The sequence below is a fragment of the Haemaphysalis longicornis genome, unplaced genomic scaffold (assembly GCF_048455015.1).
Source record: "Haemaphysalis longicornis isolate Haplotype H1 unplaced genomic scaffold, Haemaphysalis longicornis Haplotype H1 scaffold_1, whole genome shotgun sequence".
NCBI classification, from domain to species: Eukaryota; Metazoa; Arthropoda; class Arachnida; order Ixodida; family Ixodidae; genus Haemaphysalis; species Haemaphysalis longicornis.
In genome coordinates, this window is record NW_027526203.1 from 351,804,560 (window position 1) to 351,828,302 (window position 23,743).

Below are 23,743 nucleotides of genomic sequence, written 5' to 3' on the forward strand. Positions count from 1 at the left end.
ACCTACCCGGAAACACATTACACCGGCCAGACAAATGATGAGTTGGACGCACCTTTTATCCTCGCCGAGCTCCATGCTGTACTTGCCCGCTTGAAACGCAATACTACACCAGGCAAAGATCAGATAACATATCGCATTCTCCGAAACCTGGACGAAGACACCCTGCAGGCGCTCCTGGACCTGTACAACCGCCACTGGGTTGAAGGCACCTTACCTGAACAATGGAAATATTCGGACATCACTCTAATCCCAAAGCCAAACAAGCCCGTCTCCCCCACGACCCTTCGGCCCATCTCCCTGACGTCCTGCCTCGGGAAACTTTTCGAACACCTGGTCCATCAACGTTTATCTACGTACTTGGAAGATCACAATCTGTATCCATTAACAATGTTCGGGTTCCGACAGCATCTCTCTACGCAAGACGTACTAATTCAGCTCAAGGAACAGGTCCTAGATCATCTGAGCAGAGCCACTCCTAGGGCCATCTTAACACTTGACGTCAAGGGAGCGTTCGATAACGTTACACATCAAGCCATTTTGGAAAACCTCAACACGACCAATTGCGGCATCAAGACTTTCCACTTCGTAAAAGCTTTTCTCCGAAACCGGACCGCAACACTGCGACTTGGGCCCCTTCGATCCCCCATCTTCCACACTCCGCCCAAGGGCACCCCACAAGGCTCCGTTATTTCGCCATTGTTATTTAATATTGCCCTCCTTCACCTTCCGAGTCGCCTACAAGCTATCCCCGGTCTCCAGCACGCTCTTTACGCGGACGATTTGACCATTTGGACAACGCAGGGCTCCAGCGGCGCACAACAAGACGCTCTCCAACAAGCGATCGACACAACTATCGACTATCTCTCGCCCAGAGGTTTGACATGCGAACCTAACAAATCGGCTCTCCTAGTCCTTCGCGCCCGCACGCGAGGTCGGCCTCCTGTGGCTACTCCCGATCCGCAAGTTACCATCCAGGGCTCACCTATTCCCCAAGTCCCCACTCTCCGTATATTGGGTGTGCCTATCCACTACGATGGTTCCGGCGCCACCCTCCTGCCGCAGCTACAGAAAACGGTCACACAGCTCACTCACCTAATACGGCGAATAAGAGGATCCACTCACGGCCTCAAAGAACAAGACACCTGCCGCTTGGTCCAAGCACTGCTGGTCAGCCGTATAACCTACGGAACTCCTTTTGTCAACCTAAAACCACAGGAAATCAACAAGCTGGATGCTCTAATACGGAAAACGTACAAAGCTGCCCTTGGACTCCCAACTTATACTTCCAATGCGCGTCTGCTTCACCTCGGCCTGCATAACACGCTCAGCGAACTACTAGAAGCACAGCGGACGTCCCACCTCCATCGCCTCGCCCTCACTCCCTCAGGTAGACGCGTTCTCCAAAACATTGGCCGGCCCTCCCCTTCCCCTCAACACGAACTCCAACGCATCCCCCTGCCCATTCGTCAACGCCTGAAGGTTAGCCCGGTACCCAAACACATGCACTCATCTTTCAATCGAGGACGTCGCGAAGCCAGAGTGAAGATGCTTGATAAACGGTACGGCGCCGACTCTCAAACCCGATATACGGATATTGCTACAACTCCCGACCGCACGCGCACCACCCTAGTTACTGTGGACTCGAACGGACATCTGGCCACAGCCGTCACCTATCGAAATCTGCCGGTCACCTCAGCCGAAGCGCTTGCCATCGCCCATGCAACTACCACACACCAGCATCAACCATACTTGACCATCATTACGGACTCCCAACAAGCCTGTCGGCTGTATCAAGCTGGCCTTGCACCACCCCAGGCCCTCCCTGTGCTCCAACACCTTCCCGAGGACATTGAAATTTCTATCGTCTGGACCCCAGGCCATGCTCGCCTTGCCGGGAATGAGGCGGCTCATGCCGCAGCCCGCGATCTCCTTACCCGGGCACTCCCAACCGCAAGGACCGACACCGCCGGGCGCCTCATCTCTGACCATGAAATCCTAACTCCGCTGGACTCTACCTACAGCTCCCTCCTCGCGCACTACACACACATCAGAAGAACATACCCTCCTCCACACCACAGTCTCTCCAACCACCAAGCTCACATATATCGGCGTCTACAAACAGAAACCTTCTACAACCACACTATCCTCTCCCACATATCTCCGTCCATTTTCCCCCACAACTGCCCACAATGTGACATCCCTCTCACAACCTACCACCTTGTGTATTCATGTCCCCACCACCCCCACCCCATTCACTCCCCCTCCCTTGAGCAGTGGGAGTCTGCGCTGACCAGCTCGGCGCCGGAGCATCAAATCGCCCTGGTGCAACGAGCCCTGGATTCGGCGCAGGCTCGCGGCCTCCTGGACGTAGGAGGCTGACCACGTCCCTTTCCAGCTCCCTTGGCTGCTCAATAAAAAAATGTTTTTTACCACCACCACCACCTCCTCCTCCTCCTCAATTTCACAGCTGAGCTACGCGTCAACGACTCAAAAACATGCATACTTCGCTCGCGTTTTAACAGGTGAAATGAAGAGCAGATGAAAGTAGGCGCGTTGCCAACGGAAAAGCAGCCGGCCCGCAAGCGTGGTCGCCCGCCGGCGAAGCCTTCACGTTAACAGGGGCGATCCTAGCGGCAGCTTTTGTCCCTGAATGAAACTTCGGCCGGAGTTTCGTGACCAGAAAAGCATTGAAGGACTCTGGTACAAGCAATGCGCGATGACGCAGCTCAGGTCGTATACTTTTGAGCTAAATCACATAATGAACATCATCATCCACCAGACCTGCTCCGTTGAGTGCTGCGACACAGGTGCATTGCGGTGCAGCAGACCAAGTGTTTGTGGACGGCGTGCGCACAAAACTTCCGGACAAACCGGGGATTCACTTACATCATCCATGATCATGATGATGAAATTGGGCTTTGCTGCTTCCGACAGTGGCCACAGTGACGTCACCACCAAAGCCAAGAAGCACACGCGCTCCGCGCAACTAGGTCGCGGCCCCGGACACATCGTTCGCTGCGCAAGGGGATGTCTCTCTTGGAACTCACCGGCTCCCAATTACTTTCCTTTCGGCGAGCGGCAGCTCGCGTCACTAAAACACACAAGATAAACCACTCCACAGCCACTATCGGGCACGAGTGGTGTTGCCTGCGTGGGAAGGAAGCCGCGCTTCATCGACCGTGTTTTTTACGGGTAATCTTACGAGGCAAGGAAAAACAAAAACAAAGTAATAAAACAACGTAAAAAACAACAGAAATCTAAAAAATAAACAAAAAAAGAATTCTGGATGCTGTGCGTGCCCTGTTTCGTCCATGTTTGCGTTTCTGCGGGGGCATTGCGAAAGGGCTGATCGTCGTGGTGAAAGCTATCAGACCTAGAAACCGCGGAAGCTACGCAAGGAAAAAAAACAAAAGCTAGAAACTCTGAAGTGGGAATTGGCAGATAGTGCGAAAGCATTATTTCCAGGAGCTCATATCCGAGCACACACGTTTGCCTTGGAAACCCTAGATCCTAATTCCTTTTTATTAAGAAAGGCTTAATTATTATAATTTAAAGGGTATTTTATTAAATATCAGATTCCATATGGAACGCATCGTACACGCGTTACGGGCGGACAGATTTCAGGGGGCATGCTTACGCACTAAAAATTGTGGTTGGTCGTTATTTGACGGCAACTAGAATTAAGGGCTGCAGAATACTCGCTCTCTTCACCCTCGCCCGGCGGACGTTTGTTGTCCTCACGTCGCGGGAAAGCAGGCTGTCCAAGGGCGGCAGGAAGAGCTACGTGACGTCGACGCAAGCCGTACGGCAGTCCCGCGCGCAGCGTGGACCTTTTAAAGGCCCTCAGCAACGCTTCCGATTAACGCTTTCACGCTTTACTTCGCACCTGGAAGCACTGCGAAAGCTATAGTTATCTCCCGCACGGAGCGGCACTGCGTGATTTGCTCCAGATCCGCTTTCTGTTTGTGCTTTGCTTTCGCGCCTTTCTTTTTAAAGTGGCCATCGTAAGCGTTCATTGCTGCAACTGAAGCCGGCCAATAGCCGCTACACCGCTGTAATGACGTAATTCCAGCGGTCTAAGAACGCCAAGACCGGGAAAGAAAATCTTCTAAGCAAGTTCCTAAATTATCTGATGGGTATAGATCAGTAATTTTTGGCCGGGGTACTTTGCGGCCCCCTAATCTAAGTTACAGATGTGCCAGTTGACTACGTTCTGCAAGCATTTCAGTTTTCAAAAAAAAAAAAGTAAAGAAAAGTGTTGCAGGGTCCTTTTAAAACGAAGTTTTATATGCCTCACTGATGGCGATGAAGTTACGCCAAAACGCACTGCAGGTAAGCCACCTTTACAATGGATTTCCATAAAGGCACATCAATCCTACCACACAAGTAGACAATGGGAGGTATTTACGCACAAAACACGATGCACTGGAAAACACACTCGCATTATAATAGACTCTCTGATGATGATGAACTTTCCATCATCAGCTCCATGTGTGTACATGGCGTTCACAGTAATAATTTTCAAAAATCAAGTAAAATATTACGGATGACGCAACTGCCGTTTGTCACTTTAGTGCGCTTGCTTTCCTATGGACAGGATTTGAAGACAATGAAAAGTATGAATTAAAAGCCGTGCACGTCCACGCTAATTAATATTGAAGCTTTTAGCCAGAATATGTTTTTAAGCGAAGAGGTAGAGGCAACTCAAAAGAAACCTCAAATGAAGAACTCTGGTAATGGCAACTGGAGGGGCCTCGGGCCCGGATCCCGCGTGTAGCGCGTATCACACCACGAGACGAGTGGGGTGGGTAGAATGTATGACAGCCTTGGTTGTTGGGCGGGCCAGACCTGAATTAAAGGTTGTGAGATAACAGAAAGGTCACACGTCTCGTAGCTCTTACGGCTTTTGTTAGGCGGCCGACGAAGCCTTGTTCGCTGAGCGCTGAGAAATTAAGCGCCGGTCGGTTCTTTTAAGTCGGTTCTCGCCTTCGGTTCTCGTCGGTTCTCGCCTTCGAAACGAAAGCTGGCAGCCAATGAGAAAGGGAATGGTTTTTTTCACGCCATCTGGGTATAATGGCGCCCAGGCAAATGCGGTCATCAAGCCCACGTGCAGAGGTACCAGCTGCCACATGGAAATAGCAGAAAACACTCGCGCAAATGACCATTAATGAAATTGACGATAGTCCCGATCCACGCCGCTTGCGCTAATAATCTCCGACTTTTGCCGCTGGTAGTTGTGTATATACGGTCGGTTCTTGCAATCCCCCCCATGCCCCTAACTGAGCTTGTAACGCAAGGCGAAACATTTTAGTGATATTGATTAAAACCTTCTACCTGTGCTGAGACATCCTATTTTATATCTGATAGCTGAGGTTTGTCTGATTTGATTGGGGTTTGACTGATTATTTGACTGCGTTTGGGTAACAAACAGTCAAATAATAAGCAAATTAGGACAACTGATCGCGCTAATAATCCCCGATCTTTGATGCTGGATGTTGTAAATACGCAGTGGTGGTAATTAGCTGCGGCTAAAGAGTATCATTCATGTGGGCCCCGGGACGACGGGCGTCGGAGCTTTCACCTCGCGCCTCGTCACATGTTTGAAACATTACGCAGTGCTTAGAATGTTCACAAATTAAGGTATCCGGCGTACTTTATGGATGAGACGAACCATACTGGGCGCCCAGCCTCCTCCGAGTGTTGAGCTGAACGCACACGTACATGATATATGTCACTGTAATTGCTGGCATACAATTCTTCTTCGTCGCCTTCGACTGCTCTCTAATGACCAAACGTGTTACGTGACCAGACACTAAATCTTGACGCTGCGTACACAGTTTGACCACTTCATAAACAGCGCAGAGACGAAAACGTATGCAGGGACAAACTAGAGCACTCTTCGTCACTTGTCTTAGCGCTGCTTTCGAAGTAGCCAAAGCGTGTTCCATAATCTTGATCTGATTATAATTTCTGCTTCGTGTTTACCGAAAGGAAAGCACTTGAAAATCATCGGTGGGATATCCATACCTAATTTTATCACGTACTTACGTCGCGATGGTTTCCACCCAGACCCTGTGCGTAATTGTTCCGCTTCATTAGGAGCTCAAATGGACGACCTTCGTGCGTTCAACGCACGAAACACTGTCGCCAGAGCACCTCACGGTCCCTCATACTCCCCAGGAAGCGCGCAACATGCTTGGGTGGCACGGTAAAACCAGCTCCTCATCTCACACTCCAGCACCACAACAAATATCCTCGCAGCCTTCGGTGAAGAAACTTTCTCAACTTGAGCCACGGTAGTTTAAAGCAACGCAGGAAATAAGGAAATCGGCGCATGGGGATGACACCGAGATAGCGCGAAATCGCCGAAACGGACCAGGTTATGCACGCCGCTGGCCGCGCCTGTCAAACTGTTGGACAGTTGCATTTGTGGCGCGAAATCATACCGTCTTCAAGCACTGCCCTGGCCTTCGCTTCGAAACAGCAAAAAAAAAAAAAAAAAAAAAACCGTGCGCTTGCTTTCGTCGTTCGGCCTGCTTCGGGTCTGCGGTTGTAGGAGACGTGAACAGCGCACCCGCAATTTCGCAGTGAAAACAATGCTGACTACTCGATACGACAAGGCATCCTCAAACCCACGAATCACGCAGAAAAAACACCGTCTACACGAACTTCCTTGCCAGCACCACGCCGCAAACCACGTTTCGCGTCGGGAATCGCGCTGCCCGCGCGGCGGAGTGCAACTTCAAATATGGCGTCGTCGATGATGATGATGATGATGCAGTGGTGCCTTTCCCTTTGAAACGGGTGGCCGTTACAGTGACGGCCTGGCAAAAAAGGAAAAACAAGCAAACAAAATTCACAACTACACAGAGGTCCAGGAAGAGTCCAGAAAGAGTGGCTGGCTCTGCGCCCTCAACGCCACCCCCACATTGTCACAGACACTTCTTCCCCGATCTCTCACTGTGCTTTGCAGTGCTGCATGCTGCCCTCCACTGTTCAAGGCGTCGCTTAGTCCGGGATACTGCCACAGTCTGCACTTCACCCTCCGAGTCCTCGAAGCCCAGCGCTACTGTCAGTGCTGTCTGAGACACAGGCTCTCCAAGCGCGTCGCACTGAAGCACCAGATGTTCAATTGTTTCGTCGGAGTTCCCACAAGCGCGGCACAACACACACGTCACTGTCTCATCGAACACCTGTTGCCGCGTCAGAGTGCATAGTGCCCCTGCTCTAGCCTCGAAGAGCAGGGCGTTCCCGACGCTATTATCGTACAGGCGGACCGCTTTGATGGAGTTCTTGTGCTGACCGTAGAAGGACAGAGTCTCCTTATCAGTCAGTGCTAGCTGCCATGCTGCGTCTTCCACTTCTCGGACTCTTTGTCGTACTGCCTGGGCGTATGCTCCGACTGAATGCACCCGAATGGGGTCTTCTGTGAGACCGAACTTTTGCTCCAGTGCGAAGACAGGTTGCCGACAAGTATTCAAAGACTCTCCTCGCCCATCGGTCCCGGTGCATATTGAGCAGGCGGTTGTAGAAAGCCAGCTTGCTTGAGGCCTCCCGAGCAGCAAAACTGGACCAGCCTAGGTCACCTTGGACAGCTTCGTTAGCCACCCTACCGTGACATCCGACGGCTATTCGGCCGACTTCTCGCTGTCGCCTCTCAATTACGTCACGGCCTCTCGCCGACAGGCACACCACCGCGTTTGCAAATGTCAGAGCAGGCACATGAACCAGTTTCCACAAGTCCCTGATCACTGCAAAGCGGTTACACCCCCATAGGCACCTGCGTCGCAATATGCATTGGGCTCTAAGGGCAGTTTTCCCTACTCTATCTTCGTGAAGGCCGAACAAGTCCACTCCGCTGCACAAGCTAACTCCGAGGTACCTGACTGATGATGCAGTTTGCAGGACCTCCTCCCCCAACCTTAGTACCGTGCCTTCTGCCATCTTCCCGGCCAACTGAACTACTGTGGTTTTCTGGGCATTGAATCGAAGGCCCAGCCCCTTCATCTCAGCTGCACATATGTCCAGTAGGCTCTGCAGGTCATGAGGAGTCTCTGCCATCAACAGCAGGTCGTCTGCGTATGCCTGGCCTGGGATCCGGCGGTTATCATCGATACCGCTTGTCGTGTATCTCAGACCGAAGCCCAGGCGAGATTGCAGGAGGGCTCTCTCAACGCCCGACACGTACAGTAGGTAGAGAAGCGGTGACAGGGGGCAACCTTGACGCAGTCCTCTATTCACCCTGATCCTCCCAGTTTCTATTGTGCCGAATCTGGCGGCCACTACGTTGTCGGAGTACAGACGTTGTACAGTGCTCAGCAGTTTCGCGGGGAGACCCAGCACTGCTAGTCGTTTGAAGAGGTCAGAGTGAGGCACACTATCGTAAGCCTTCTCTACGTCTAACGCACAGCAAACCAGGGGCCGGTCTTCCTTTCTCGCTATTTCGGCACACTGCCGCCCGGTCTTCCTTTCTCGCTATTTCGGCGCCGCCGCCCAGGTAGCGCCGCCGCGCGGTCGAAAGCCCTGTCAATACACCCTATTGCCTGCGGGGAGGCATCCTATTTTATGTTCGCTAGCAGAAGTTTGTGTATTTTAAAAAGAACGTGCTGAGCAAAATTTCCGGCGTACATTTATTTGCAGGCTCCACCAATACCGTTTGTGATGTCACTCGATCGTAGTGCGGGTAAGTGCAATTGTGCAATTGCGCACCGACGCCTAGCTATTTTCACGCTTTTGGCACTGTTGTTGGTTGTACTCACGGCCATCAAACTTTTTTTTTTTTTTTTTTTCAATTCAGGTTGGTCTGTTCCCTGGAAAAAAGCGAGAAAAAGTCAAGGAAGCTCGCACTCACGCGCAAGACTTGAATGGCGAAGCTGAGCGTTGTTGGACACAACATTGTCTATTAGCGCTAGTAATCGTCGTCATATGCATCGAAGTAGTCGTCTTCTTCGCGGCGAGTGTTGCAGTAGAGTGGTGGAGTAGAGAACAACGAACCAGGGGCGTACGCTATGACGTGCACGTCTTTCTCGTTTCGAGCAAGTGTTGCCACGATTACAACAAACGCTTGAGTTTTTTTTTTTTTTTTTTTTTTTTTTTTTTTTTTTTTTTTTTGCCACAGCCACTGCGCGAGCAGGAGACTTGGCGGCCACCGCGAGGCACGCACTCACGAGCGCTCAGCATTTTCTCGCTCCTTGAAGTTTTTTCTTTTTTGTTGTTGTTGTTAAAGCCACTGCGCATGCCGGAAATGCTCGGCGGTCGCCGCCGCGAGGGTCGTGTTCACTAGCGCTCGGAATTTCTTGGTATTTTTTCCTGCAACGGCGAACGCTGTTAAAAAAAAACAAGGGGGGGGGGGGCGCGACTGCTGTGCGGTCCTACGTGTGGAGGCGGCGTGGTCCCGACGAAGGAGCACCACTGAGCTGAAGTTGGTCAGAGCAGTCGCGCGATGGTAACGCATTTGCGCGACGTAACTCATTTTTGCATCCATATGCATGGTAGATCAGTAAGTTGTGTAAAAAACGTCAAATACGGCTGTTCCGATTGTTTTTCTGTATGTTCATGGATACTTGACTTGGTACTTGAGCCGCTTGATGGGGTGGCGCCCTCTTCTCGAGCCCCATATGTGTCACCGCCTTATCACGGTGTCCACCGGTGAAATAGGTGAGTGCGGGCGCACGCGCATAGAACTATCTGCCGTATGAGCGTCGTCTGCTACGCTGTTCTCCTTAGAGCAACGCAACCCCTGCTTTTCGTATACATCGGCGAATTGCTAGCCGCCGAAAGAAGCTAAGCAGCGTAAACAATACTGATGGAAGTGCCGGGCAATTGATACGAGAGAAACATCAAAAGGGCATTGGAGGTGCGCATGTGCTTCAAATAACCCCGGTTTCTCGTAAACAAAGTCCTGCAGATATAATCGCAGGGGGTTATTGCGCTCGAGGAAACAGCGTAGCAGACGATGCTCACATCAACGTTAGAATAGGCTCGCACAGGACCGGGAGCTGTATGTGCGTGCGCGCACTCGATCTCGCCTATTTCACTGCTGGACACCGTATGTGACATCGATCGGTCATCGCTCCCGCGATATTTTTAAAAATTTGGAAGGGTGTACACTTGCAGATACATCATACATATAAGAATGAACGATAGCCAACGCGTTCACCCGCGCAAGGAAAAACATGATCTAAATTAAACGAAGCTTTCTGCCCGACGTGGTGAGCTGAAGGCAGCCTATTCGGCAATGGGCGCAAGCATGAGTTTGTGCTTTTAAATAGTATGAACTCTACAACCGGGTCCTTATTAACGCGTTCCTTTCAGGGGAGTGCTTGAACATGCCCCGCCACTCCACCAACCATGTGCACACAACTTGTGTGGGTGCGACTCGCACAAAATTTGTGGTACAGATTCCTGTTCTTGTGCTGTTGGCACTGCCTTTGGTGTCAAATAAGTTGCACAGCCGCAAGCTATATAATTCTTTTTCTCGGCACTGTTGTATAAGCCACTTTGTTTACACACTTAGTGTCCCTTTATGTAGTTCACAGAGTGGCCGACAAGAATATCTGCCGCGTCAGCAACCACGACGAAAGTGGTCAAAATTAACGTGCATGAACTACGCAAATTTGAGGCTGAAAATAACTGCATAAAACACTGAGCCTTAAGCTACACGCCTACTTGGTTTGCCGAATATACTTTTTATTTTTAATAACTCTGCTAAGCTCATTGAGATCCTCCATGTGCACGAGGTGCCCGAAACTGCCGTGCCTCTCAGGTGGCTGATGAAATGCGTCACCACTACCAATTGAAAACGACAACGGCGGCAGCAAGAAGAAGGTGCCCGCCTTCAGCTGGGAATGGGATAAGGAGCTCTAGGCTGTCGGTAGGCTCGCCAACGCAGGCCCTCTTTTCTCTGCTGTGGCATCGTTCGTTGCTCCTCCCGCCAGTCAGCGCTCGTGCCAATGAGTAGTGTGCCACTGCATATAAAACCGCTGCAGCTAAGTCACGCTCTTATGATGACATTCAGCGCTTGGAGATCATGGATGGTGAATGCAACACTTTTGCGACTTGCAGCTAGATAAGCGTTGATGTCCTCTGCAACCTTTTCTCCTTCTCATCTTTCATATTGAAAATTTTTTCAAAACTTGAATTCTACATGTTCCGGCTTTGTACACCCTAACGAGACCTTCCAAGGCCACTCCCAGCACTTGAAAAATTCAAGGTTAACCCCTTTTTCAAGGCATTGATAAAGTAAAATATGAGTTATTGGATGCATACATACACAGACTCCTCCACAATCGCCCCTCATGATCACACATCATGTATCATTCCCTTTAAGAAAAGGGACTTCGTTCCTCATCCCGTCTGCTCCTCAAAAAGAGAGGGATCATTGTTATCGCTCATCAACGAAAGAGAATTGTCCACTCATGCAAAACTCTCACTGGGAGCGAGATCCCACTTTTAACTAACGTGCCGAACAAGATCGCGATCCCACCACTCCTCACACTGGTTACGAGCACGTGATGACGACGCAGATGCCACGATATATCGTGGCATCCGCGTCGTCATCACCTGTCATCATCATGTATAATACATGCATACATTATGCATTTATTATGTATAATGTATGTGCACGAGCAGAAAACGTTTGCTCGGAACCAGGCGTATGTCATATTCTTATTCTAGGTAAAGAATAGCAGTATGCCTTCTGCAATGCAATCACTCACCTTTGCTTTTCCCATGCCCCGACTGACGCAGCCTATGCATCCACAAGACGCCACATTTTCTCCCATTTCTGAAACTGCATACCCTAGCCAGTCACATGCTGCAGTGCCTTAAAGGGACCCAGAAAAGCATTTTGTAAAAGTTACAAAATGCCTTTATTGTGGCGTAGTACCAATATAGCGATGCAATGCAATCCCTAGTGTTCACGTTTTGGTAGGTGATAACCTTTAATAATTAAGACATGAGAGTAGGGTACAGGATACATGTGACAGCCGGCTCCATGGCGGGCGGGCACCGACCCCCCTAGGGCTGTCCCTGAACGTCCACTTAACACAGGGTAGGGGGCGCTGGCAGACGGCCACAACATCTCCCCCTTTAAGTATTGGCGGTGAGATCTTTGAGTGGCGCCCCCTGGATCTGACGTCGGCTTAGGGATTCGCGCCGCTGTCGTCTGCTACACTCCGCTTGTGAGGGGCAACAGTGCCTGGGCTAGAAATCGCCCGCTTCGTTGCTGTAGTGCGTTAAAAAGCGTATTTCTAGCGACTCAGTTATTTTGCCAGCTTCTGACGCATCTGAATAATTTGAAGCTGTATCCCCCACAAGTTTGCAACACACAAAGAGATAGAGAACAACTTTCTTCAGAGTATAGGTCAGAAGATCGTGTGTAACTCGTCCTTTCTTGCTTATTCGCGAGGATCATCGATCAGAGCTTCTCGATAAGTATTCAAAATGCGGAGGCTTCCATGCAGTATTTTTGAGATGCTCCTATGAAGACTCAACAGTCTAATACTACGTACCAAGCAGCGGCCTCTACACGCTCATCGCACAGCAGGAAATAAAGCGGCTTTCTTCTGTTTCTTTCGTTGTTGTCTTGTATCGGATTAATGTTTCTTGCTTTTTTTTCTGCCCAACGCATTAATTTTTCTGCGCTGTCACCAACTTCTTATTAGGAGGTTTCGGGATGTTTGGGAGCCTCACAAAGGTCGTGTGGATATTTCCTTCGTTTTGTATGGCATACATTCCCTTCTTCACAAATTGGCTTTCATTACGGCTGCGTGCAAGAAGGTGCATATCCGCAGCGTGCTTTGTTTATTCACATGCAAATACAATGAGAAGCATCATAAAGGGTTGACAGCGCATAAACACGACGACACAAGGAAAAGGAGACAGGACAAGCGCTGATATCCTGTCAGCGCTTCTCCTGTCTCCTTTTCCTTGTGTCGTCGTGTTTATGCGCTGTCAACCCTTTATGATGCTACACCAACTAGCCCACCAAGCCATCCTCGTGAACAATGAGAAGGTTTGTGCTACGCCACCGCGATCGCGCCCTAAACAACGTGGTCCACAGTACTCGAAGGCGGCTTTTGTGCTCCGAATTTCTATCGTAATTATATCGTTATCATAACGAACTGACTCTCAACTCGAACAATGATGACATGATTACGGTGTTCAAGGCGTGATATACTCGCTAACTAACGTAATAAATAGTATACCTGCATATATTACAAGACTCGAAACCGAAGAAGAATTCCAGGTAGCTCTTTATTACTTTTCAACCCTTCCAGGCGCGAAGAACAAATCCTATTCTACTCGGGATGGCGTTCTCTGATTTGAAGAAAATTACTTTTACTCTCTTGTCCTGAACTGAGGACCCGGCCCACTAACCAGATCGATTAAATGTTTAACAAAGTTTTCTCCTCCTCCCCTTACTCCTCCTCCTCCTTTTGAGTGCAGTTTTCCTATAACGCATATCTGAATATCGGGAAGATATGGCTGTGCAAAATGTTCCGAAATATCTCTCCAGGTCTTAACAAACATATATGTGTTACTATAAATTTAACGAAGACGTGACTCGTTTTGCTCAATAAACCTCCATACTGGTTAGATGCCTGGTATAAAATCAGCACGCGCGTATATACACACTGGGTTATTTGGCACTCAATCTACAGTTTTTGCAGTCTATAGTGCATGTCGGCAAACTTCCATGCCTTGACAACGTAAAGTGAAGTGACAAAACGCGTTCGAGCGTTCGGCAAGGTTGCAAAAACTGTTTTACCTTACATATGATTACCGGGAATCGTGATGCCTTCTGCCAAAGCCGACAGCCCTGAAGGCCTAGAATTTGTTTTGGTCTTCCATTTTCGCGGTTGTCGGTTATTAGCACTTGACTGTTCCTTTTGTTCGAATGCTTACATGAGAAGCTGACGCCTAGCTCCGACTCTTCGCGCTCCGCACAGGACCGGCTTCGCAAGGAATGGGGTGGCACCGGCAATGTTTCTCCCGTAGCGGTATCCAAAACTATACTTTAATTGACACCATGAGCTAGTGTATGCGATTTCAAGCCTATTATTATGATAAAAAGTTGCCCACACGCCAATTCTGGTGCGGACAAGCATCAGACGTTGACCGAGCGCAAAGAAACAGCAGGGAGAGCGATCCTAAGTGAAGCAGACGACAAATGCGAGAATCCCTAAGCTGACGTCACGGAGGCGCGCTTCGCAGCGCCGCCTGTGTTCGCGCTCACCGCCAATACGCCTCGAGATTCGCGATCGCTGCGCCGCCTGCCGCCGCTTCTCCGCGGCGTTAGCGCTGCGTGGCTGATAGGTGGTCATGCAGTGTTTTGGTTCTCTTTCGCTTCTCTTTGCCTTTCCGCGCACTAAACAACTTGTTATGGTGACCTCTGTAAGCTAACTGCATGTTTAGGGCACTTAAAAAAAAAACAGCTGCGTCTTGGTAGAGCGCGCTAACGCCAACAAGAGCTACCCGGGGAGGCGGTTCTGCGCGCGTCTTGGCCGCTCTTGCGGGCGTCGGCGACGGCAGCAGCATATATCACCGCTGTCACCTTCGAACGCGTCAGCACAAGTGAATTCTATTTATTGTCGCCTCGTTTAGTCCTGATATTGGCACTGTAAGAGGTTGGTTCGTTTTGCAGCGCAGACAACAAATGCGGCTTTGCTTCGAATATGTACGTCGTAGAAAAATATGTTTCGGGGATGTGATAACCCACCAGCTGACAAAAAACTTGTGCCTTTTATGGGAATATAAGCCACGCGAAAATGTTAAGTACACTCAAAGGCTGTGCGTTGTCAGATATGTGCCCACTCATGCCTTATAGTGAGAACCAAGGTACGGTATATGTTAATGAAACCACGGGAAAATGAATGGTCGGCAAGTCAGGAATAAATATAATAGTCGTACGGGAATGAAAAAAAAAACCGAGTGCAGCTTCTGAAATGCTAAAGACGTTTGTTTGAGCAAGGTAGTATTCACCAGACCAACTAGATGCGAAATGCACTGATATTTCGCTAGACAATGGGGGGGGGTAAGGAGGAGGACGCTTAACTATCCTTGTTTACAAATGCGGAGCGAAATCAACGACTGAACGTTTTAGTAATCACACGCACAAGCTGCGTGTTCACTTTTCGTTTGTTTTTTGCCTTCAACGAACGGCTGATCACTCGGCAAACGCATTTTTTGAAGAATACAGGGTAGGCAGTTCACAAGCGATACGAGGTGTCGTTGGAAGAGTTGATTGATTGATTGCAGGGTTTAACGCGCTGACGCAACGGAGGCGATGAAGCACGCCGTAGTGGAGGGCTCCGGATTAATTTTGACCACCTGGAGATCGTTAACGTGCGCCAAAATCTCGTACACACGGGCTCGTTGGAAGAGTGTCGTATCTGATAAGGGTCTCTGATTTCGGTTTATGCTAGATTCTGTGGTCTCCCTGTGTCATATGACGATGTTTCGAAGAAGAGTTTGGTCACGGATGCGGATTACTCTATAAGCCCATCTTCGCGCTTCTCATGGAGGATAAATGTAACAGATGAATCTTTGCGAGCGCTCACACCGGGCAAGAGGACCCATCATTAAATTTGTCGTCGTGTGCTGACTCCGGGGTGTAATTTTGCATTATCCATCGTACTTCTTTGGTACAGTGTTTGTGAAATTTATGCCGCATTGGCTTGTTCATGGTACTGATCAATATCTGATACGTGATATTGGCAGGCGTAACTTACGTGCTGTCAGGTATGAGTGCTCCGCTGGATTTTGTAAGTGCACAAAGTCGATTTACGTGTGTATACGGCCGCATACGGAGACACTGCCACTAAATTTCAGGGCAGCGGAATTGCGATCAGGTGCATGCAAATGCTGGCTTCGGTACGCGCCGGCCTGAGGCACACGCCCGGCGCTCATATAGATCTCACTAAGATCGCGTCATAAACGTTTATACTCTCGTGAACACACCACGCTTGCAAACAGAGTGCCTGATCCACGTTATTCGGTATTTCGAACGCGGACAAACGGTAAATCGCTGTCTTGAACGAGCCAAAAAGCAACGGCAACAGGGCGGAACGGGCCGGGGACTCCCGCGCCTGCTTTCGAAACGGGCCGCTAGGGGGATTTCAGTGGCGCCCCTACAGGCCGCGCTCGAGGCGTATAGCCATAACGGCGCGGTGGACGGATCAGTCTCCCAGATCGCAACCTTGTCCCAGGTCCAGCTGCTTGCGGAGATGGTGGTGCCAAGGGAGCCGCGTTGCTGGGTGTGTCGGTGAGTGTGTCACGCGGGGGAGGCAAGCTGTCAACGGAGACTTGATCTTCCTCGGCACTCTCACGACGATCGACAACCAAGAACTTAGCGTTTCGGCGAACGGTGCCCTGGTCCGTGCCAATGATGTAGGAGCGGGGCGCATCCGCCTTCGCAAGCACTGTTCCAGTGCGTTTCAGGTCCTTGATCCAAACCTTCTGGGCAGGTTGAAACTCCGGTCGCTCTCTGGCAGCATGCCTTCTGTTGTAGTTTAACTCTTGACGACTTCTGGCTTTGTGCTCTGAAGCCTTGAGGGCTGCTGCGTCTGCAACTGAAGGCTTCAGCAGTTCTGGTGCCAAAGGGATGTGCGTTCGCAGCCGACGGCTGAACAACAGCTCGGCCGGGCTGTACCCGTTGTCCAGTGGTGTTGCTCGATACGCCAAGAGAGCCCTGTACGGATCCGATGCCTTCGTTATTTTCTTTTTGGCGATCTTGACCGCAGCTTCAGCACAGCCATTGCTTTGTGCATACTTAGGGCTTGAAGTGATGTGTCGAAAGCCCCAGTCTTTGGCAAAAGCCAGAAACTCCGAACGGAACTGCGGCCCGTTGTCCGTGACCACTTCCTCAGGAATGCCATGCCTTGCAAAGATAGACTTTGTCTTCTGGATGACAGTTTCGGGTCTCTGGTTTTCCAGTAGTGCTATCTCAATGTAGCGCGAGTAATAGTCCGTCACACACAGGTACCACTTCCCGTTGGCATAGAACAAGTCCATGGCTAACCTTTGCCACGGTCTGTCTGGGAAGGGGGTGGTCATGAGCGGCTGGACTGGAGTTAGTCTTTGCTCCATGCAGCTGACACACTTCTCCACGGTGTCAGCAATGTCTCTCGCTATACCTGGCCACCAGCAGGACAGTTTGGCTCGCCTTTTGCACTTCGTGATGCCTTCATGCCCGTCGTGGAGAGAACCGAGCACAGAAGCTCTTAGGGCTGCAGGTATGAAGTAGCGCTGGCCTCTCATGATGATTCCGTCATGTAGTGTAAGTTCATCCTTAAACTGCCAGTATGGCAAACACTCCTGCCGCACTTGGGACTTCACCTTCGGCCAGGCTGTTTGAAGGTAGTCCACGATGGCTTTGGAAACGAGGTCTCCACCTTGTGCCTTCGCAAGAGTCTGTAAGCTCACGTCGGGGACGTGCACATGACAGATGAGGGCTTGCTCGAACTCTCTAACCTCGTCAGCAAGGTCTGTGCTTCCATGTGCTGCAAGTGGCTGCCGGGATAATGCATCAGCAACAACCAGGTCCTTGCCTGGTACGTGCTGCATCGTATAGTCGTATCGCATCATCCTAAGACGCAGGCGTTGCAATCTTGGTGTGAGGTCATCCACTGGCTTCCGAGTGAACAGAGGGATGAGAGGCTTGTGATCAGTTTCAATATGAAACTTCAAACCAAGAAGATAGTCCTTGAACTTGTCCGATGCCCATGTGATGGCGAGGGCCTCCTTTTCGATCTGGGAGTAGCCCTTCTCTGCCTCTGTCAACGATTTTGAAGCGTAGGCAACGGCTCGCAGGCTCTTATCTTCCTGACGCTGCAGAAGAACAGCACCCAGCCCGTAGCTGGACGCGTCTGCAGACAAGACCGTCTCCTTTGTAGGGTGGTAGAGAGCAAGCAGTGGTTGCGATGTGAGAGAAGCTTTAAGATCTTCGAATGCACGTTGCTGAGCGCTGTCCCAGCTGAATGGGACGTCCTTGTGCAGTAGGTCTTTCAGAGGAGCTGCCTTGACAGCTAGATTTGGTATGAACCGTGCGACAAAGTTCACCATGCCCAAGAATCTCTTTAGTTCGGTCACGTCTGTTGGAGGAGGCATGTTAACGATGGTCGCAATCTTGTCTGGGTCTGGAGTCACGCCATCTTTGTTGATCACATGGCCCAAGAACTGGACGGTTTCCTGAGCGAACACACACTTGTCACGGTTCAGTGTAAGTCCCTTCTGTTTTAGTCTGTCCAGGACTTCAAGGAGACGACTGTCATGCTCGGTTTTCGTCCTGCCCCACACGAGAATGTCGTCGATGAGGCACGCCACTCCCTCCTGGCCTTCTAAAAGCTGATGAACCATTCTCTGAAAATGTTCAGGAGCCGAAGAAATGCCAAAGGGAAGGCGGTTGAACTTGAACCGACCAAATGGAGTGATGAATGTTGTGAGCAGCGTTGATTCGGGATGCAGTTCCACTTGGTAGAACCCCGAGTATGCATCGAGACGAGAGAAGTACTTGGCTTGTCCCAAGGTAGCCAAAATCGGCTCTACGCTAGGGATTGGGTGATACTCTCGTTGTATGCTCTTGTTCAGCGCTGTGTAGTCTACACATATGCGCACTTCACCGTTCTTCTTTGGCACGACCACAATTGGCGAGCACCAGTCTGTTGGCTCACTCACTCTGGTGATGACTCCTTCCTTTTCCATCTTCTGGAGTTGGCACTCAACTGGCTTTAGCAGGGGAACTGGTACGCGTCTTGGGGATGCAACTGCCACGGGCTCTGCCTCTGGCTTCAGCTTGATTTTGTACGCGCAAGGCGCTTTCCCCAAGCCCTGAAATAGTTCTGGGTACTCGCTGACTGGGTCTAGACACTGCGTAGAACAGGCTCCGTTTACTCGTTACAAGATGCCAAAGCTCTCTATCAGGTCTAGCCCAAGGAGTGGTTCGTCCAGGCCCCTTGTGACGTGCAGGTCTGCTGTGACACTCGTTCCCTTGTATGAGACTGTCGCATTCAGGACTCCAACGATGTCTAGACGCTGCTTTGCTGGTCCAAGAATGAGCTTGTCGGGTTTGAGAAGAGTGATCTGCTTTTCCAGCCTTGATAGCAGACCTGTTGGCACAACCGTGACGTCTGCCCCTGTATCCAGACGAAAGTCAACACTGTGACCGTTGACGGCAACTGAAACTTTCCACGGTTTCTTTTTCATCGTAGCGTTGACTGTTCCGGCAAAGAACTGTTCATCATTTGTTTGCGTGCTCTCACGTTGCTGGATGATCTGTCGTAGTCGCTTGGCTTTGCAGACCGATGCAAAATGACCCTGCTTGCCGCACTTGTGACACTGGGCTTTCGAAGCAGGGCACTGTTGCCTGGGATGCTGTACTGCGTTGCCACACCAGTAGCAGGGTTGTTTCAGCGCTGGCTCAGTCCCCTGTTTTGGCGGACCTCCCTGCTTGGGTTTTCTTCCCTTGTGTGACTTCACTTTCAGGCTATCCACGTAGGCCGCTTCGGCAGATGAAGGGTCGACCGGCTGCTTCAGGTTCTCTTGCTGCCGACCGACGGTTTCTGTTTGCTTAGTCAACAATACTGCCCTCTCGAGCGTGAGATCACCTTCCATCTGGAGTTTCGTAGACAGCTTCTTGTCCCGGACCCCGACTACGATCCGATCCCTGAGCAGCTCTTCTTTGAGGTTCCCATAGTCACAGGTTTCAACTAGCGCGTACAGCGCAGTTATGAATTCCGCCGCCGATTCTCCCTCACGCTGTGAGCGTCTGTTGAATACAGCGCGCTCGTAAACGACGTTTCTTTTTACGATGAAAAACGCCTCGAACGCAGCCAACACGTCGGCGTAGGACTCTTGCTTGTCGGCCGGGATGGGGAGAGTGGGGAAAATTTCCTCAGCCTTTGGACCCATTAAGTAGACGAGAGAGTTTACTTGCGCATCTTCCGGCTTGCCGTTCAGTCCCGATGCGGTGCGGAACCGTTCCCAACGCCTCTTCCATGTCGTCCAATGCTCCGGTAGGAACGTGAAAGGCTCCGGCGGTGAAATCTGGTACGGCGACGGCGTTGGCGGCACTGGGCGAGTAGCTGGGGAAGCCCCGTCCATTGTTTCGATGCGCGGGCGGCGTAGGCCTAGCGACGACGCTTGACGAAGACGCCGAACTTCTGATGAGTCCGGGTTTCCAGCGGCTGGCCTGGCGAAGTTTGCGTGCGGGTACTAGTCCTCAACTTCTGACACCATGTTCACGTTTTGGTAGGTGATAACCTTTAATAATTAAGACATGAGAGTAGGGTACAGGATACATGTGACAGCCGGCTCCATGGCGGGCGGGCACCGACCCCCCTAGGGCTGTCCCTGAACGTCCACTTAACACAGGGTAGGGGGCGCTGGCAGACGGCCACAACACCTAGGACGACGCCAGGCCCGCGTCGCGGCGCTTAGTCGTTTTGCAGGCACAAATAAAGTTTTTCCTAATCCTAATCCTAATTGATCTACATTCAGTATTAGCTGCGCCAGAAACAATTCGGTAACGCGCCCCTGTAATCCAGTGTGGTGGAGGCCGGGGGGTCAATGTTGCGAAGTGCAACTGCACCAAGCGGTACAGTTTGTGTTATAGTGGCGCACGGTTGCTGAAGCAATGTGAGCGCTACTATGAGGCCGGGGGAGTGGCGAGCCCCTGTAACCGCAGCTAGGAAGGGGCCTATAAACACGAACCGATCTGCTCGCCGAGGGAGGTGACGAGCCCTTGTAACCCAAGTCATAGGGGTACATGCGGTACAGTTCGTTTTATCGTGCCATGCTGAAGCATGGGTACACACAATGAGGCCGGGGGTGTAGCGAACCTCTGTAACCGGAGCATGGAAGGGGCCTTTAATGCGAACTGGTCTGCTGACCGAGGGAACTTGATGAGCCCTTGTAACCTTCAGTCTTGGGGGCGAGTGTGCAGAGCCACCGGGAGTTCCTCAGAGGATCCCTTGTATCCCGAAAGATGGTATTTGTGGAGCAACTATGACCCATGTAATCCAGTGTGGGAGGAGGCCAAAGGCTGGGGGTGGTAACGCGCCCCTGTAATCCAGCGTGAGAGGAAGCCAGCGGGTCAATGTTGCAACGTAATCACTGCGCTCAAGCGGTACAGTTCGCATGTAGTGTTGGCGTACCATTGCTGAAGCAATGGGTAGACCACTACCGAGCCGGGGGCGTGCACACCCCTGTAACCATAGCTTGGGGCTCGTTCTGTTGAACTTGCGAACTGGTCTGCAGGCCGGGGGTTGTGACAAACCCTTGTAACCTAATGTCATAGGGGCCAGAGCGTGGAAGTACGGTAATTCCACGAGACCTCCTCGAGGAATCGGGGAGGCCGCACAATCCCTGCCTAGGGAGCGTGCAAAACGGCCGCCACTGCGGAGGTTCCTGGTACAACTGGAATCAGGTCCTACGCGGAGGTCGGGCGGTCGGGTGTCAACCCGGCACTTGGCAATGCGATTGAAGCAGGAAAGCGTGTCGAGATCGATCAACTATGACTTTCTTTGGCTGGGGGAAGTAACGCACCCCTGTAATCCAGCGTGAGAGGAGGCCGGCGAGTCAAGTTGCGAAAGTAGCAAGTGCCGCAAGCGTACAGTCGTTGTATTGGGAATACCGATTAAATTCGGGAAACCATTACGGGCCAGGGGACTGGCGACCCTTGTAACCGCAAGCTTTGGCGGGGCCGGCGACCTGATCGCTTTAAGTCGGGGGGAGTGACATACCCCTGTAACCAAATGTCACGGGGGCTAGTTGTTGTACAGTCCGTATGAGGTCGGGGGGGGGGTCGCGCCCCCCTGTAACCTTGCTGCGAGGGGCCTATAGACTGATCTTCTCTGGCTGCCACGGGACGTGCTACCACGAGCTACTCGGTGTTCCGCACGGGGAAAACGAGGAAAGGTGAGGTTAGTACACCGACCGGGGAAACTCTCCTGGCTTAGTAACGGCTAGTAGGCCCGGACCGATCTCCTCTGCCGAGCCGCTACACCACGGCAATGCCAAAAGACTCTTGTTTCATTGAGCGAAAGAGTAGGCACAGAGGAGGACATAAGTACATGGCTCTCATAACCGCTCCCGTGGGAGCATGGCGAACGTGGTTGGCTTGCCAACATGGATTTCAGTTCACGTTCGCATACAAACTTCCGGTGTCCGGAGACCGTGAAAAGCAGGTGTTGCAAGTACCCGTGTATAGTGGAAAGCTTCACTGGTGATTCATGAGTACCTTGTGCGGGACAGTTGATCGAGGACGTTAGTACGCATCGGCCGCAGAGCTGGGGGTCAGGGGGGGACCCGGCCGTCGCCACTAAATAGGGTACTTCCTGTCTCCGACAGTTGGGGCCCAGTTATCGGACCCTATGGGTGAGCGGCAACCCGTGGCAGGGACCGCATATTTGGCAATTGGCACTGTCTGATGCCCTCGCTGAGCAATCAGTCTTGGAAGAGAGTCAGACAAAAGGATTGGAGCAAAATTGCTTCCCTCATTCCCACCCTTTTTCCCATAACCCATCCCGATGTCCAAGTTCCCGTTCCCAGCAACCCACCCTATCCGGCTTTTTCCTAGGGGCACAAGAGGGGTCCCCCCGGGCTCGTCCCCCTGGCGGTGGGTCGCAAGAAAGTATTTCCTGTTAATTTCTCTCCACCTTCGTGTGGACAAAATTCTCTTTGCCGGTTGGCCCTATTTTTGTACTGTTGCAATTGGGTATAACCGGTTGTACTTCGTGTGGTACCGGGGAGCTATTGAAAGCTCCATTTACTCGATGCTATAAAAAGAATGTGCACTAAATTCAAGCGTTAATAGCTCATTCTGCAAACTTGTCATACCTGTTTAACCTGTACGCATTGAATTTTGCTGGCCTCAGCCAATCGCAGCAAGCTGCCGCCCATAATGCGTCATAGGTTCAGTGCAGAAAAGTTGCTAGTGAGTATGGCTATTCTCTGTTTTCCTCATTACATAGCTTATTTTAGTGACTCTAGCATTAATAGTGGTGTCAGTGTGGTTCTAACGAGGGAATCTTTCGAATGAACCAAAGTGGCATTTTGTCTTCATGGACCCTTTACCAAAGTGCCTTGAGGGGGTGCTGGAGCTCAAAACCACCGCCTGCCTAAATTAGTTGCTCAGTCGTGCTCAGCAAACCACGACGCTAGCCCCAGTGGCAGCATGAGAAAAAAATTATTCTCCCGCTTATGCGCAGAGGACGTTTTAGCCGAAATAACTCATGATAAAAAATGGAATAAAACAAAAAAGAAGGGCTTGATAAAACAGCTTTGAACAAATGACCTGTGACCTTCGGTGAACTGTGCAAAAGGAATAAACACAAAAAGAATAAACATTGACAACAGCCTCTATCACAGTGTGCTGTCGCTGTGGAAATAACCTTCTGCCAAGCTACCCTGGAGTCAGATTTGCCGTTTAAAAAACATGTTGCTTGTTACCATGCTTACGTACAAGAAAGAGTACCCCACCACTTACAGGACATTCAAGCCAGACAAACAAACAGCCCCTCGAAAGCACTCCAAGCATAACAGCCCTGCTTGGCACTTTCAAGAGGTTGAAAAGGGCAGCAATGAGGCTATCTACCCTATTGGAAAGCATGGTATGTTCAGTGTGGCAAACTTGCCTCTGTAGCAAATGGCAGTAGTTGCAGCAGATTTCTGTACCTGTCACTGCAACTGGCACCTGCATGTGCACAGAAGGGTCAAAGCTACTAGTGCCAATGCACAGCAG

The 23,743-nt window shown here is 50.9% G+C and overlaps 2 protein-coding genes across 4 annotated transcripts in view; both read right to left on the reverse strand.

Moving 5' to 3' along the window:
* LOC144154863 (N-acetylgalactosamine-6-sulfatase-like) overlaps positions 1–3,127 on the reverse strand; it is a 48,328-nt gene extending 45,201 nt beyond the window's left edge. The window contains exon 1 of one of the 3 annotated variants that reach the window (XM_077685937.1): positions 2,887–3,127. In XM_077685937.1, coding sequence (XP_077542063.1) covers positions 2,887–3,009 — 123 coding nt within the window. In that variant the 5' untranslated portion in view covers positions 3,010–3,127. The remainder of the gene's footprint in view (positions 1–2,886) is intronic. The other 2 variants (XM_077685936.1, XM_077685938.1) reach the window with 2 other exon arrangements.
* A 15,770-nt stretch (positions 3,128–18,897) lies between these two features.
* Positions 18,898–20,103, reverse strand: LOC144159892 (uncharacterized). Its single transcript, XM_077691550.1, has one exon. It carries the CDS (start codon positions 20,101–20,103, stop codon positions 18,898–18,900), a length of 1,206 nt encoding a protein of 401 aa, XP_077547676.1.
* Between the last annotated feature and the right edge of the window lie 3,640 nt (positions 20,104–23,743).